This window comes from Clinocottus analis, unplaced genomic scaffold, assembly GCF_023055335.1.
Source record: "Clinocottus analis isolate CAN_PGR_092001 unplaced genomic scaffold, fCliAna1.0.p SCAF_17, whole genome shotgun sequence".
NCBI classification, from domain to species: domain Eukaryota; kingdom Metazoa; phylum Chordata; class Actinopteri; order Perciformes; family Cottidae; genus Clinocottus; species Clinocottus analis.
In genome coordinates, this window is record NW_027175898.1 from 579,619 (window position 1) to 596,217 (window position 16,599).

Sequence of the window (16,599 nt, forward strand, 5' to 3'; positions counted from 1 at the left end):
CACAGGGCCAACTGGATCCCAGAGACCATCGTCACCAGAGCCGCCACCTGGTGGAGCTTCCTCCCAAGACCCGACCCTCTCTTTAAAGTTGAAGCCCAGTGAGATCTGGAGCAGGTTGGCCAGAATGCAGGTGATGCAGAATGAGAAGGCGATGCCGAAGAGAGGCAGGCCCAGCATGAACAAAACAACAAAGGCAATGGTGATCTGCACCAATAAGTGCGATGACCGCCAAGATGCCAACGAAGGGGTACGACCACTTCAGGAAGTTGTCAGTTTTATTAATACACGTGTTCCTCTGCGGAGACGAATACTGCTCTGCATTGCACCAATTACACTGCTCGCCTGTGAAAGGGAGGGAGCACAGACAGTTAAATATCTCTTTGCATTTTCACCACGAAGAAAATAATTGAAAAATTGATATGTCATTTATCTAAAGCAGCAAAGGAAGGTTGCACTATTCAAAAGTAAACATTGACTAGCTGTACTCGTGGTTGGGGGACCTGGGTGAAAAGCTTACTTTTAAGATTGAAGGAAAGGTGGAGAGTATTGGTTAAGGCCTGGGGCCTGGTGTTAAAATATACAAGAGGACTGAGGGTGGGTGAAGGTGTGGGATGAATGGTTTGTCCTCTTTTAAAAAAAATCTATTTTTTTAATCCTGCATACCAAAACTAAAAAAGGTGTATCTGCTACCATACGGGCCATTTAAATACTTTTGTTGTCATAATAAAATAAAAGATTTTGGTCAGAAGTGTAAATATCAGTCTGTATGTTACTGGTTAAGAGTTAATAAAGATGACAGTAAAAATGAGAAGGTTTCAGGTCCGCCCAGAAAAAAGGCACTTTCAGGATGATTATTTCTTTGAAATGATGCAGCTGTAAGGACCAAGTCCAACCCAAATCATAACACAATATGTGAACATTCTCCCTGCAAAGGTTGACTTTGATAAAGTTAGAGCATCAGCATCAGCTTTAATGGCCATGTAAATTTTCACGTACATGGAATTTGACTCCGGTATTTTCTTTGCTCTTCGTATATGTACAAAAGATAAATATAAAAGACAAAAAAAGAAAACATTAAGAAAACAGAAAAATGCAATCCCCTAAATTGGTTATTTTGGGTCAGTGACCCAACAGAATAACTGTGGTGCAGTTTGCAGAAGAGTCCACAAGAGGGAAATGCTACATGTCGAGTAGACCATGCCCTCTGACGTCTTGTCATTTGTTCCATAACAAGAGTAGTATGGAGATGATACAGCAATGCTGCACATTTGCAGTTACCTTGCTTTCAAATTAAATTTAAATTGAAACTGGTCCAACTGTTAACATTACATTACATTACATGTCATTTAGCTGACGCTTTTATCCAAAACGACTTAAAATAAGTGCATTCAACCGTAAGTACGAACTCAGAACAACAAAAATCAGGAGAGTACAATTTCTTCAATAAAGTCAAACTACAAAGTGCTATCAGTAAGAGCCATTTATGTTCTGCCAAAGTGCTACTGCTACTGTCTTTATTCAAGGTGTAGTCGAAAAAGATGAGTTTTTAGTTTGATAAACGATTTTAGCCAGTGAAAGACAAAGTACTAAGAACTCCTTATGTGACAGAATGTCCTCTTGTACTGAGCCGGATATTCCATTTGCATTTGTTTATATATATATATATATATATATATATATATATATATATATATATATATATATATATATATATATATATATATATATATATATATATATATATATATTTCTAGTGCAAAACAATGCTGTTGCTGCTCTGACCTCCCAGGCCCCCTCCCTCCTCCCTTGGCTCTGTATTTCCCACGCCTTGTAAACAAGTGGACGAGAGCATATAAAAAGGCTACAGCCGGCTGTGGAAGTGGACCTCCACACCAAGTTCTTCCAGACCAGGGTCGGACAGCCGGAACTGAACTGTGCGCGCGGGCAACATGACCTCACTAACGTGGGGACTGGTGCTCTGTCTCACTGGCACGCTGGCCGCGGGAACCCTGGACACTTCCCCGCAGTTCGGGTCCAGCAACAGGCAGATCCACTCGATCAGTCCGTCGATCCCGCGGGTGTCCTCGTATGTCGCTACGCGGGCCCGTCCGCGCTCTGGGGAGATCAGGTCCATTGAGCCAAGCTCCGACGCAGCATCAAGTGCTGGAACTTCTCGAGAGGTCCCGCCGGGTGTCCACACAGCCCGAGGCTCCGAGGCCCGACCAGAGGCCAACAGGCACCGGGCAGCGCCGGAGAGACGGAGGGCTGGCAACGGAGGTCGGTTGGTGCTGCAGATGTTATGTGTCCTATTGGTTTAATAATATTAGTTCACTGGTAATGTGCATCCACGCGCCATCACTTTCTTATCTGTTTTCCCTGTGTTTGTCATGGTTCGGACAATTGTGTCTTGGTTGGCGCAAAACCTTTAAATACATGTGACTACACCTGTTTCTATTACTACTGTATTATACATTATTGTTTTGCACATTTAATCTATAGTTATATTACAGACTCATAATCCCAGGGACTTGTATGATTCTGTGTAGCCACAGTTTACCCCTCATTGTATAGAAAACAAAACTAATATATATATATATATATATATATATATATATATATATATATATATATATATATATATATATATATATATACATATATATATATATACATATATATATATATATATATATATATATATATATATATATATATATATATATATATATATATATATATATTTGTTCTTCTATTATTCTCATTGTCGTATATATATATATATATAATAATACTCATTTTGGTGACCATCTCTGAGGATGGTTAACTATAGTGAAATGTATTATCTATTAGCTACAAATAAAAATACTTTTAGTTAATTTTAAATAAGAATTAAATGAATACGATACAAATATATATTTTATTTCCAATAAAAATTGTGTTATTTTGAACAGTAGATACTTTCCAATGCCTCTACAAAAAGTTATAAAATATGAGCAACAATGAACTGTATTTTTTTGTTCAGTCTTGCGGAAAGTAAATTTATCATCAACATCATGAAGAGACTAGATATCAGCCCAAGAAAACCTTGATTCACACTCTTTTCCCTTCTGTGATACTTACATTAAAAAACTGTTATCAAGCTAATAATTATGACACATTCCCATCATTAAAACACAGTAACTACTGCTCCTAATGCTTTCCCATCTGCCTTGCCCCATCCTCACCTCCCTTTGCAAAGCTGGTGGCACTAATTCCGGGTTTTATCGCTACCAGTCCTCCCATCAGCAGCCGCCAAAGAAAAGCCAGCCACTCTCACAGCTGCAACACAAAGCGACAGTCTGGCAGCCGGCCTCCGGCAGCTCTGCTGCAGCCATTGGAGTTGATGCAGGTATTTAACTTTTGCCACCACTGACATGCATTCATTTGACTCTCAAAAGACATAAGTGGAGTTGTGGACGGTGATGGCAACATTTTCAAAGGGTCACGTCGAGATATTTGTCTCATGAGGTTTGGAATGTACACATTGGAATGTACACTTAAAAATCTGACTAACATCTTTTTTGTTTTGTATTATTGTTTTTACAGCAACACGATCCAACTGCAGAAATCGTCTTATAGACCTGGTCTTCATCATAGACAGCTCCCGCAGTGTGCGCCCTGCTGAGTTTGAAAAGGCCAAGGAGTTCCTGCAAGACATGGTGGACACCCTGGAGATCGGCTCGGACGCCACACGGGTCGGCCTCGTCAATTACGCCAGCACGGTGCATATCGAGTTTCTGCTGAAGACCTATTTCACCAAGTCGGCCTTGAAGCAGGCGCTGGCCCGTCTTGAGCCCCTCGCTTCGGGCACCATGACGGGCTTGGCTATTAAGACTGCCATGGAGAAAGCTTTCACGGCGGAAGCGGGGGCCCGACCCAGCTCTGTGAACATCGCCAAAGTCGCCATCATAGTGACAGACGGGAGGCCCCAGGACAAGGTGGAGGACGTATCAGCGGCAGCCCGGGCATCTGGGATCGAGATCTACGCAGTGGGTGTGGACAGGGCCGACATGATGTCCCTCCGCCTCATGGCCAGCCCCCCGCACGACGACCACGTCTTCTATGTGGAGACCTATGGTGTCATTGAGAAGCTCACTTCCAAATTTAGGGAGACCTTGTGTGGTAAGGATGATGATAACGGGAGTGCGGATATTCCGTTAGATGTTGGAGTCGGTGATTATGGACTAGTCCTAGCTGGCAGAAAAGACGGTAAAGGAATAAATAATGAAACTGACGATAAAGGAAACAACGGTATGTCAAATACGTTCTTTTAGATTTCCAACTTGTGATCGCACAGGCAGCACCATAGACTTAATCACCATTCTTAAGTCACTGGTCCTCCTATTTAGTCTTGAGAACAGTTTCAAGTAACCGGAGTGATTTACCGCCCTTACTTGATTTCCCACAAAAACGTGTTTACTCATGGTGAAAAATGGTCATGGTGACAAACAGTGAAGGTAATGCCTACAGCTAAAAGCCATGCACTAATTTCCTTAAAGAAGATCACTCTAATTCTATCACCCTGAACAATTTCAAATGGTTGAAAGACGACATGATGCTGCCTGTACTTTACACATAGAGCGCGCTGCTCTCTGCTAAGCTACCCCGGTCCACTCTTTGGGCTTATGCAGCCTGTGGCACAACATTCACAGCTATTCATCCTGCACGGCAACAACTAAATTAGCTTGACTCAGCTTGACCATAATGTATTTGAGCAGAAACTTTCCAATTTTAAGAAATTGTAAAGATGAATTTGTTAAATATGCTTGAAAGTAAAATGCAGTAGATAACACTAATATACGTTTGCTTTCTTACAGAGTTAGAGAAGATTGATAGGCTACCACTCTCAAGTCCAAAGATGGAGCCAGCAATGGTCCACTTACACTTTTATTATTTATTATTATTTTTAAAGTGTAAATTTGATCACCAGAAGTAAAATGCTAACATTAGGCTAAAAATAAGATTCACCATGGTCACATTACTACATGTTACCAATACTAAGCTAAGGCAGATTAGCTGAACAGACTGAAAAACATGGCTAAATTGCCTCATGTCTAGACACGCTACAACAATAGCCCTGGCAACAGCTACAACTGTAGCACTAGCAATGACCATATTCACTGCCTCAACCCACTGTCAAGCATGCAGCTACAGCTGTGCAGTTGTCACACAAAGTAACTGTCCTTATTAGTTTCTCTTTTAAACTTTTGGTACCAACCACACTCGCAAGCTAACTGCTAAGTGTACCCATGCTATTAATGTAGGTGTTAAATTGTGAATATGCTACAGTCTCAATACGCGACGTAGTATAAAAATGTCATCATCGTAAAATGACACGCGAAAAGTCCAATGATGACACGTGGAATTTAGGTGCTATTTATACGCCTTCCCATGAGATCAGGGTTGACTTAACAACACTGTGCTTAAAACTATAACTGACTTCTAGCCACACAAATTCTGTGTTTTTGTCATCTCTACCAAGCGACATGCAATGATTGCCTCAGCAGATATTGTGTTTGCACGAAATATTCTTTTGGACAATTAAAATGGGTGGTTATTCAGGTGTTCTAGATTAAAAAGTCAATGTAACATTTGAAAACGGCATGTGACTGTCTCTTCGTTCCTTCACAAATAACAGGAATTTTACAACAACTAAACTCATTTACTACAAAATCGCTATAGATGAATCACTGAGCAAACTAATCCGAATGTGGCTTTGTAGAATAACACAATCTCACAGTTGCTTACAACTTACTAACATAAATACAACACAAAATGATTGATCTCATTAGGCCTAAGCCAATCAGACATTGGAGTGTTTCTTTTCAGGTTTGGATGCATGTGCTCAGGGACACAATTGCAACCACATTTGTGTCAACAATGGCTACTCATACGACTGCAAGTGTCGTAACGGCTATGTCTTGAATCCGGACAAGAAAACATGCTCACGTAAGTATCTTTATCCTTGTCTCAATGTCTTTCTCATTGTGTTTTCACTCTCTTAAAATAACTAAAAAGGTTGCCCAAAGTTTAAAGTTCATACGCTTTAAAACTACTTTGGACATCAGTTAGATAGGCACTTTGTGCTATGAACACACTGCATGCCATCCCTTGTTACCAATGTTTTGGGTTGCCCCAAATAGATTAGGGCAGACACTATTCAGCATAGCTATTCAATGAGTGGGACAATTATGAAAGCCTGGGCTGATGAGAGGCACAAATTCTAGAAATAAATAATAGCCGTTTAGAGACGACAAGTGGATCTTCTCTGCAAGTCAGAAGCTTGACTGAATATTACTGTTCAGTAGGTCAGCAGCCCCAACTGCCTTGGGGCTTTAAAACCTGGAATTAGGTTTGCTGCCAACTTTCAGTCATCTACTTTAGAACCAAACAAAGTGTGTGAAATGCTTCGTTTGCGGTTTAATCCAATGGGCCTGCATAGCTTGTTGAATCACATGTTTTCTGACCTTAACAGCCCACGAAAACCTGACTGGGTTGTCATCTATTACAATGGAGTGGGGACCCCAGTAATTCAGGGGAGGGGTGTGTTCTTCAGCAAGACACCTGATCCCCCCAATCTGCTTCCCTGGCGTTGTATAGTAACTACTAAATTCCATTCCACAGCCACCTGTGGCTCAGTAGAAACTAGATTTGGGTCCTATGCAGAGCATTGATCTGTAAAGATAAGTAAATAAAGCCAGTTTAAAGGTTAATGTACATATGTATGAAATTGAACTGACTCGGCGTCTTGTTGGTTAGTTTGTTAAATGCGATAATGTCTTCAGTTTCAGATACATGTGCCCAAGGCCACGACTGCCAACATATCTGTGTCAGCTCTGCTGATTCGTACATCTGCAAATGTCGTGAGGAATTTGTGTTGAATGCAGACCAGAAAACATGCTCACGTAAGAACACATACAGATAGATGTCATGTCCATTTCTTAATGCAGTGCTTCAGGTTTCCCAAAAAGTGAATTACTGTTCATACTTGAGTAAATGTAGAAGTCCCCGGAGCACTGAAGAATCCACACAGTCTAGTTTTTCTAAACAGCTTAAAAATATTAGCTTGCACCAAGCACTGCCAAGACACTGCATTTCTGTTCTGAGTGTAAAGCTGTATGTATTAAATTGATAAAAAAAAAAAAAAAAGTATAGAAGTAGGAAACTGGGATTGATGCACAGAGTTTGAGTAAATGGCCCTTTTTTGAAGGTATACTGAGTTGGTTAGATGTGGAAGTGTCTCTTTTCAGGTTCAGATGCATGTGCTCAGATACATGTGCCACATGACTGCCAACATATTTGTGTCAGCACCAATGACTCCTACATCTGCAAATGTCGTGAGGGATATGTGTTAAAGGCAGACCAGAAAACATGCTCACGTAAGAACCTGAATATTTATAATAGATTTGTTGTCGGTTTGTTGGGCTCGTTCCAATGTGTTTTGCCTACAACATAACGTTTATATGTATTATAATGTACTGTATATTACATCATATACTGTACATACAAGAGCTGCTGAGGCTCTTTGTACTGTGGGCATAAATATTAACTGTGAAAGTAATAATTGCCAAGCAAAGGGTCTACAATAAGTTCCACAATCAGGGCTTCATGTCATATGTGGCAGTTTTTCTCTCTTCAGGTTTGGATTCATGTTCCCGGGGACATGACTGCCAGCATATTTGTGTCAGCAACAATGATTTATACATCTGCAAATGTCAAATGGGATATGTGTTGAATGCAGATCAGAAAACATGCTCACATGAGAAGTTGGACTTTTCAGGTATACTTTATGTTTGTATTTGGGCACAAATCTACTTATACATTTAGGTTTAACTAAATCTGTAGGAAACATTGACTTTATGGTTTTTCCATTCTTTTGGTATTGTTGAGGTGTTCTCGTAGCCACCATAGCAGCCATTAAAGACACTACACATTAAGGCGCTTACACAGTTGCTTCTGCTTCAGCTTAGGTGCTTGCTCTTTGGTTTTCAGTTATTCTTAGTGGGAATGGAGTGCATAGACCATCTGGAATTGGCACAGGGTCAGGAACTGATCTGCTCTTGTGACTATTGTTTTAGGGTTGGCTTGACTAGTGAATCGCCACAAATGTTTGTTGAGCTCAGCAGCAACAAGTTAACATGCAGAAATATTTCTTTTCAGATGTGCACATATGTGTCCAGGGACATGACTGCCAGCATGTTTGTGTGGAAAACGGCAATTCTTACCTTTGTGTGTGTTACGAGGGATATGTGTTGAATGGCGACAAGAAAACATGCTCACGTAAGAACCCTTACAGATAGATGTCATGTCCAGCCCTTAGTGCAGTGTTTCAGGTATCCAAAAAAAGTGAATTACTGTTTATACTTGAGTAAATGCAGAAGTCCTTGGAGCACTGACGAATCCCTACAGTTTTGTTTTCTAAAACAGCTTAAAAATGTTATCTTGAAAGCGAGAGCTGCTAAGGCACTGCATTTCTTAATTTTTCTAATTGTGAAGCTGTATGTGTTAAATTGATTTTGAAAAGCATAGAAGTAGGAAACTGGGATTGATGCACAGAGTTTTAGCAAATGGCCCTTTTTTTTAAAGGTAGACTTAATTGGTTAGATGTGGAAGCGTCTCTTTTCAGGTTCAGATACATGTGCCCAAGGACATGACTGCCAACATATTTGTGTCAGCACCAATGACTCCTACATCTGCAAATGTCGTGAGGGATATGTGTTGAATGCAGACCAGAAAACATGCTCACGTAAGAACCTGAATATTTTTCATAGATTTGTTGTCGGTTTGTTGGGCATATTCCAATGTGTTTTGTCTATGACTGAAAGTTTCTATGTGTCGCCTACATTATATAATGTACATACATGAGCTGCTGAGGCTCTTTGTACTGTGGGCATAAATATCAACTGTAAAAATAATAATTGCTAAGTAAAGAGTCTACAATAAGTTCCACAATAAGGGCTTCATGTCATATGTGGCAGTTTTCTCTTTTCAGGTTTGGATTCATGTTCCAGAGGTCATGAATGCCAGCATATTTGTGACAGCACTGATGATTCATACATCTGCAAATGTCGAATGGGATATGTGTTGAATGCAGACCAGAAAACATGCTCACATGAGAAGTTGGACTTCTCAGGTATACTTTATGTTTGTATTTTGGCACAAATCTACCTATTTCATTTAGCGTGAAGAAGGGCATATGAGCCCTTTTTACTGTAATAATTGTTTTTCACAAATATACTACATGTTTTATAATTATTTTTCCCTTAATTTTAGCTTAATTTCTAATTGCACTGTGCAGCTGGGCTGTCATCTGTTTCTCTGCTCCTTCAGGCCTCTTGCTTCTTGGGACCTGTTTAACAGCATTTTTTATCCAATCACATTTTACTTATCTTTGTCTATGTAAGATTAGCCTGGTTAAAATACATGAAACGGCCTTCTTGAGACTCTGGACGTGTGATTGGTCGTAGGGTGACCATTAACATGCGCTGTGATTGATCAGTAAAGCTAGCATCTAACCTAGAATCTCAGAACTTACTGATGATCCCTTTCCCACAGAGGCTTATGTGCATCTGGTGATTGAAATGCTGATTATGTTACCGTTTTTTTACATTTGTAGTCATGTATATATATATATATATATATATATATATATATATATATATATATATATATATATATATATATATATATATGTATATATATATATATATATATATATATATATATGTATATATATATATATATATATATATATGTATATATATATATATATATATATATATATATATCATAAACAAGCCACAGTGCTGTTGTTGCTGCTTGACACTGGGGTTGCTGGTGCTTCTCCCTGCAGCTCTACCAACGGCCTCTCCCTGGGCCAAGGTGCACTGCTGCCGCCGGCGCTGTGCACTGTAACCCTAACCCTAACACTGTGCAGAGTGTCAGTGTCATGGTTTTGTTGGATAGATTTGGAGGGCGGTGCCCGGTTCCACGAGCAGGACCTCAACCCGTCAGCGTATCTTTTTAAGTTGGCTAATTCTTGACAAACCGACTACAGATTAGTTGCTTAAACAACTGACTTCTTGCCTGAAAACATCCTAAAATTACATTTTGTGACTCAACAACAGTACTATTCAGAGAATGTCAACTTTCAGTTGTGAGTTTGGCTAAGACTCAATACGTCACATCACATTTTATTGCGATGATCACAATCGCAGAAACGGTGGCGCAGACCTTCCAAAAGGAGAACAAACACGCGTCCGGCTGGATGCTGTGCCGGACGCTGGACAGGGCATTGAAAATCTGGACTGTCCGACCTAAATCTGGACTTCTGGTCACCCGAGCGAGAGTCCTTTGGGATATGTGTTGAACGCTGACCAGAAAACATGCCTTATGAGATTTGATATGCATGCCTCAGAGCAGTGTCCAAAGTTTATGACGATTGTTACTTTAGTGCTTGATTGAATGTGGAAACCCACAGGTCTTGCTGATGGACAGAAGTATTGCAATGTGGATGTTTGGGTTTATCTGAACAGACTTTAATTCTGAGGTTGTTGGGGTACTTTGTCCAAACAAACTTTCTTTCTTTCTGCTCCTTTGGGCTAACATTACAATTTGCGCTTTGCACTTTCAGTCAGTTGATGAGCTCGGCCTAAATAACTCAGAGACTTGGGAAATTGATTGACGCAGAAACAAGAGTTGAGCATGCAACCTCATAGTAAAAGGAAACATGGCCATACTGAGGCTCCGATAGTTCTCCTTGACTGAAGTTATGTGGACATCTCTCTTTTCAGGCTCTGATCCATGTGCCCATGGACATGATTGCCAGCACATTTGTGAGAACAATGATGACACGTACATCTGCAAGTGTCAAGTGGAATATAAGTTAAATGCTGACCAAAAAACATGCTCACGTAAGAACTTGGACCTTATTTTATGTTTTAGGGCCATCAGGCCACTGTTCCGAAAGCCTGATAATAAAAAAATGTACCAGGGTCAGCCCGTTATCCCGGAAACAAACACCCGTTGGCCCATTGCTCCGACAATACAAACTTTCCCTGTAACAAGCACAGGATAATTTCCATGCAGAAAGATCTTCCCAGTTGCAATATTTTTTGCAAATTAGATTTCTGGTAGAAAACAATTTGGAAGGTACAATGACATCATTCTGCATAATATTTGCTTCTTCATGTGCTTCTGTTTGTTACAGGTAGAGTGCGTATATATAGAGCAACGGGCCTGTTTCTAAGCAATGTTTCTTTTCGGGGTAATAGACTGTTGGTGGGCTTTTGGTCCAATGGGACATTTTTCTGACTGTTTGTGTTTCAGAATATGGTACGTTGAAAGAATGGGCCTTCCCCTTGTCTTACTGCAGTGTGACTGTTTTTCTGAATTTAAAAATGATTAGCGGTGCAAGTGTCTTTTCTCAGGTTTGGACACATGTGTCCAGGGACATGACTGCCAGCATATTTGTGTCACAAATGGTGATTCGTACCATTGCAAATGTCGTGAGGGATATGCGTTGAACGCAGACCAGAAAACATGCTCACGTAAGAAACTGGATTTTACCTTTATATGCATGTCAGGGTGCATTGTCCTGGGTCTCCCTCGAAGTCTGTTATCGATTCATTCGCAAACAATGCTCCAAAAGTTTAAATTTGGGAGCAACGTCTATTTATATGCCTCTTGATGGCTATTATTTAATGAATCAGCAACAAATTTGTTACAAGTGTGAGTATCTTTTTTCAAGTTCACATACATGTGCACAGGGACATGATTGCCAATATGTCTGCATCAACAATGATTACTTGTACATCTGCAAATGTGACGAGGGATCTGTGTTGAATACAGACCAGAAAACATGCTCACCTAAGAACATGGACCTTTTGTCTTGATATACATGTCCTAGTGCTCTATTTATGGTTGACTACAATCTTTATTGTTATTATTGTATATACTTAAATAAATGCAGAAGGAGGCATAGAGCATTTGGCCATGGCCTTCATAGTTTAAAAGAAAATCAATTTTGGCCAATCAAAAGCGTTACCATAGAAGTTTGCTGTGGATGTCAGCTGTGGAAATGTCTCTTTTCAGGATCAGATGCGTGTAACCAGGGACATGACTGCCAACATATTTGTGTGGAAAATGGCAATTCTTACTCTTGCATGTGTCGTGAGGAATATGTGTTGAACGCTGACCTTAAAACATGCTCACGTAAGAACCTGAATTGTAATTGTATACTTGACATGCATGTTTTTTAAAATACTGTTGATCCATATTTAGGTCCAGAACAGGCCAACAATTCATTCAGTGATAGTGTTGGACTACGTTAGATGTGAAAGCCTCTCGTTTCAGGTTTGGATACATGTGCTCAAGGACATGACTGCCAGCACATTTGTGTCAAAAATGGTGATTCTCACCTTTGCTCATGTCATGACGGATATGTGTTGAATGCAGACAAGAAAACATGCTCACGTAAGAACTTTAATTCAAACTATAAGACGTTTGCCAAAAAACAACCACCTTTTTTTTTTTTGCTGCTCCTGTGCTGTGGATACAATGGGTATCATTTTACATAGGTTGTTGTCATAACATTAGCAAAGTCTGTAGTGAATTATTACAGGACATGACTGACAGCCTATGTGTCAGCACGGAAGACTCATACATCTGCAAATGTTGTAATGGGTTTGTGTATAATGCAGAGCAGAAAACATGCTCAAGTAAGCACCTGATTTTTTTAATATGCATTTGTGGTATGTTCCAGCTTCTCAGATAGAAGCACTACTTGTGAAGCTTCATAAGAGCGGGTGAGGCAATTGGTCTTTTGGGCATACCAGATATCCGTTCTTGTGGTTATTGGTTTTCATTGTTAAGGTCAGCGTGACTGAGCAGGAGAAATAGAGACCGGGACTGTTCAAATGTATTGTTGACATGGTTAAGGCATCGGCTTCTTCTATGAAGAACTTTTTATCAAAAGCTCTACAAAAGCCTTTGGGTTGTTTTAATGTCATGGAAGTCTAGGAGCTGAGATGTGAGCTTTTCCTTTTAGGTCAAGGTTTAGATGCTTGTGCCCAGGGACATGACTGCCAGCACATTTGCGTCAACAATGGGAACTCTTACATCTGTAGGTGTCGAGTTGGATACGTGTTGAACATGGATCAGATGACCTGCTCACGTAAGAAACTTCTTCTTTTGAACTAGACATTGGTGCAGTACCTCAAGATGGTTTGAATAGTTCTTGTTTCGTGCTAGACAGTAATACATATCAAGGTAATGATAACCAATTGCACCTTGACCTTGAAATACTTGGACCAAGTCAGTTAGATGTGGGAATGTCTCCTTCCAGGTCCAAATGCATGTGCTCAGGGACATGACTGCCAGCAGATTTGCATCAACAACGGTGACTCCTACAACTGCAGGTGTCAAGATGGATATGTGTTGAATGCAGACCAGAAAACATGCTCACGTAAGGATAGAGGATTTTTTTTCTCCAGCATACATAATTGTGTCTGTGTATTGAGACCTTTCAAACGATTCCCCCAAATGTTTAATTAGTTCTAGCCTCAGGTTCACTAGAGAGCTGTGTAGTATAACTATGTGCTCGGCCCAACTGACAAAATGTGCCAGACTGGCACTAACTTATCGTAAGGTGTGGCATGCGTGGGCATGGTTTGGAGTCCTCAAAGGAACTGTGCGTAACCAAGTTTTGACAGCTGACCAGGGGCTCCTTGAGTACTCTTTCCTTATAAAACTTAGAGATTTAAGGTAAGAGTAAGATGTTTTCCAATTGCTATCTGTTATGATAATTATATACATTTTATATTACGCCATATTTCACCCATGCTTTGTCCTCTTAAAGGGTCTATAGGCTTGACAAATTTTCCAGTGCAAAGCAATACTGGAATTTACTTTGGCATCCAGGTTCCTCCATGCTAAAAAAATATTTGGATAATTAAATTTGTTCTGTGAAAATGATATTAAAAAAAAAAAATTCAACAGTGCAACGTAATATACTGTAAGTATGGAAAACAGTTAATTTCCTTTACTACAAATACTTAAACAAGACTTTTGGTAACACACAGGACACAAGGATCCCAATTATATGACCACAAGTATGTCAACCAATCTACACAAATTGTGAATGCAGACTGTACTCACAAGGTATTCACAAGGGTGAGTATATAACACGATTTTATATGACTAATTAACAAATTAGTCATATAAAATCGTGTTATATACTCACCTTTGTAAAATTTCAATGCACTGTTTTAGGTCGGAAAATTGGTCAAGCCTATGACACTGATAGGGGCCTTTAGATTGAATTGAATTACAATGCATACACTTCTATCTGAATGGTTATCATACCTGTCATGTCTACCTTTTTGCATTCTTTAGCTTGGGAGAAGTCTGCTGTTGACTGCAACCAAAGACACTGTCCAGCGACAAGCAATACTTCCACTGATCCAGCCCTTAACGGCACAGTTTTGTAGGACATACGAGTGTGCTGTGCTGCTGGTTCAACCCACCCAAAACTTTGGTCCAAGTGAAGGACCAAAAGAAATTGGTTGAAATCAATTTGCCTGTTGTTTGTTGTGATTGTCTTTTTCAGTCATTTGTATTGTATGTAAACATGAGTATATTGCGAAAACGGTTATTAGCATGTGTCCACTTTAACGCTATCCACGGCTGACCTCAGTAACTGAGCCCTCCAGGGTTGTGATTAACGAGTTGAAGTGATTTAAACTTTTTTTTCAGCATATTTCCTAATCTCACTCACAAAGGCAAAAATCCAAATTTTAACTAATCTCTATTATATTGCTTAATGAATATTCACTAAGCTTATGACTCCATTTAAACCACATCTCACTTTGATCTTATTTCCGTATCTCGAAAACACAGCCATCGGGGGAATATCAGATGTGCTGTGTTTGCCAAATGGAGTATTACAAAGAGGCCACGCCAAACATGGTAAAGCACCACTCACATGATTTGACCCTCTCCATGTTCTTTTTCTTTCATTCTCTTAGAGGAAATGAGGAGTGAAATAACTCAAGACGCCTGCATGTGTGAAGCCCAGATTATGTTCCAGAAAAAAGTGCAGTCGGCCATTCAAGAGCTAAGCAGAAAACATATCCTTTTGCTTGAGAGACTTAAAAGGGTCTGCGATTTGAATTTGTTTAAAAAATGTGGGATTATGTAAAAAAAATATCTCCTCTACATCTCTAAAAATGTTAGATATTGGGCTGCTCTATTTGGTTTCCTTGACCGTCTGTTCACTTGATGAACTTTCAGACAAAGTGAACATGATAGAGGGCCAACAGCACAATTAAGGACCGCGATGAAGACGTGTTCAGGACGAGCATCTTTTGACCAGCGGAAGTCATCTGTGACTCTTAAAAGCTCATTATGCTTCAGTAAAAATGCTTGCATGGTGTGGATGTCTTATGCAGTGTACTGATCGTGTTAATAATTTGTATCATAAACAAGCATTTTGTATCTACCATGCCATATGTTATTACTTCTTTTGGTAAAGTCAGGTATAACTGGTGTAAATGTTTACATATACTGTACCTGTATATTTGTAAGAAAAGCTCCACTTCTTCCTGGCAGTGTAAGCCATTGAGTATGGACTTAAATTATGTAAGCAAGTTAGGGAGAGTATATAATAGAGAAGCGCACACTTTAAACATGTTAAAAAAATACTTTCAACAATTTCAATGGTTTTTGTTTGAAAACTTGTTGTACCAGATCATTGTTGTGTATTTAAGAGCATTTCTTGGTAAATGTTCGGACACAAACACAATACCTCCATCCATAACCATACTACAACAACTAATCTCCTCTACAACAAGAGCATTGTTGTTGCCTCAATCCAATTGGCCTGTGGCATTGTTACATCACAGTGAATTACTATAATCCTGTTCTTTGATAGCTGATATATTTGCACAACTATATTGCGCAAAATTAATTGCTTTGTTTTGTTTGCAACAGACTGGTACAATCGTTTTAGTGGGCAAACAATTTGGGGAGTTATTGGACGACGTCAACACTTTGTACTCTTGGCTTATCTGTACACGTGACATCTATTGCTTCTGTCGGTCCGGGGAGAGGAATCCTCCTCTGTTAACCTCCTGAAGGTTTCTTCCCTTTTTTTCTGTTTTTTGGGGAGTTTTTCCTGAAGTGAGGTCCTGGGACAGGGATGTTGTGTGTGTACAGATTGTAAAGCCCTCAGAGGCAAATTTATAATTTGTGATTTTGGGCTATACAAAATAAAGTCAACTGAATTGAAGTGAAATGTTGTACCAAAGTGTCTGGTAGCAGTCCTAGCAATTAAATACAATGTTTTCCAGTGTGTGATTCGTGAGATTTTAAGTCTACCACAGGCAACAGTAACATTTCAACACACTGCCTTTTCTTCATACAATACACACATGTACTATATTTCTGACTAGTCATATCAATAGAACACATTTGCAACCAGTTGAGAAGAGTATTTGTGGTGCAGGGATCTTTGTGTAAACTCATAGTATCGTTCATATTATGGTGCTTTTGTAATAGAAA

The 16,599-nt window shown here is 39.7% G+C and overlaps 1 protein-coding gene across 4 annotated transcripts; it reads left to right on the forward strand.

Annotated features, from left to right (window-relative positions):
• The first annotated feature begins 1,922 nt into the window (after positions 1-1,922).
• On the forward strand, positions 1,923-16,239 carry LOC137788251 (matrilin-3-like). 4 transcript variants are annotated; one of them, XM_068581151.1, is made up of 9 exons: positions 1,923-2,277; positions 3,239-3,388; positions 3,586-4,161; positions 5,869-5,988; positions 6,825-6,944; positions 13,088-13,213; positions 13,385-13,504; positions 15,066-15,165; positions 15,314-16,239. In XM_068581151.1, the coding sequence occupies exons 1-9, from the start codon at positions 1,950-1,952 to the stop codon at positions 15,366-15,368; spliced, it is 1,695 nt and encodes a 564-aa protein (XP_068437252.1). In that variant the 5' UTR covers positions 1,923-1,949; the 3' UTR covers positions 15,369-16,239. The 4 variants fall into 4 exon arrangements, 3 of the variants coding, with proteins under 3 accessions (XP_068437252.1, XP_068437253.1, XP_068437254.1); XR_011077723.1 differs by lacking the exons at positions 13,088-13,213; positions 13,385-13,504; positions 15,066-15,165; positions 15,314-16,239 and adding exons at positions 7,290-7,819; positions 8,200-8,312; XM_068581152.1 differs by lacking the exons at positions 13,088-13,213; positions 13,385-13,504; positions 15,066-15,165; positions 15,314-16,239 and adding an exon at positions 7,290-8,316.
• Positions 16,240-16,599: the final 360 nt, after the last annotated feature.

Excerpts from the sequence above, each read along its gene's own strand:
- LOC137788251 (XM_068581151.1), top strand. The coding sequence starts at position 1,950 with ATGACCTCACTAACGTGGGGACTGGTGCTCTGTCTCACTGGCACGCTG. Across the intron at positions 4,162-5,868 it reads ATTTAGGGAGACCTTGTGTG|GTTTGGATGCATGTGCTCAG; the intron begins GTAAGGATGATG and ends GTTTCTTTTCAG. Across the intron at positions 6,945-13,087 it reads AGACCAGAAAACATGCTCAC|GTCAAGGTTTAGATGCTTGT; the intron begins GTAAGAACACAT and ends TTTTCCTTTTAG.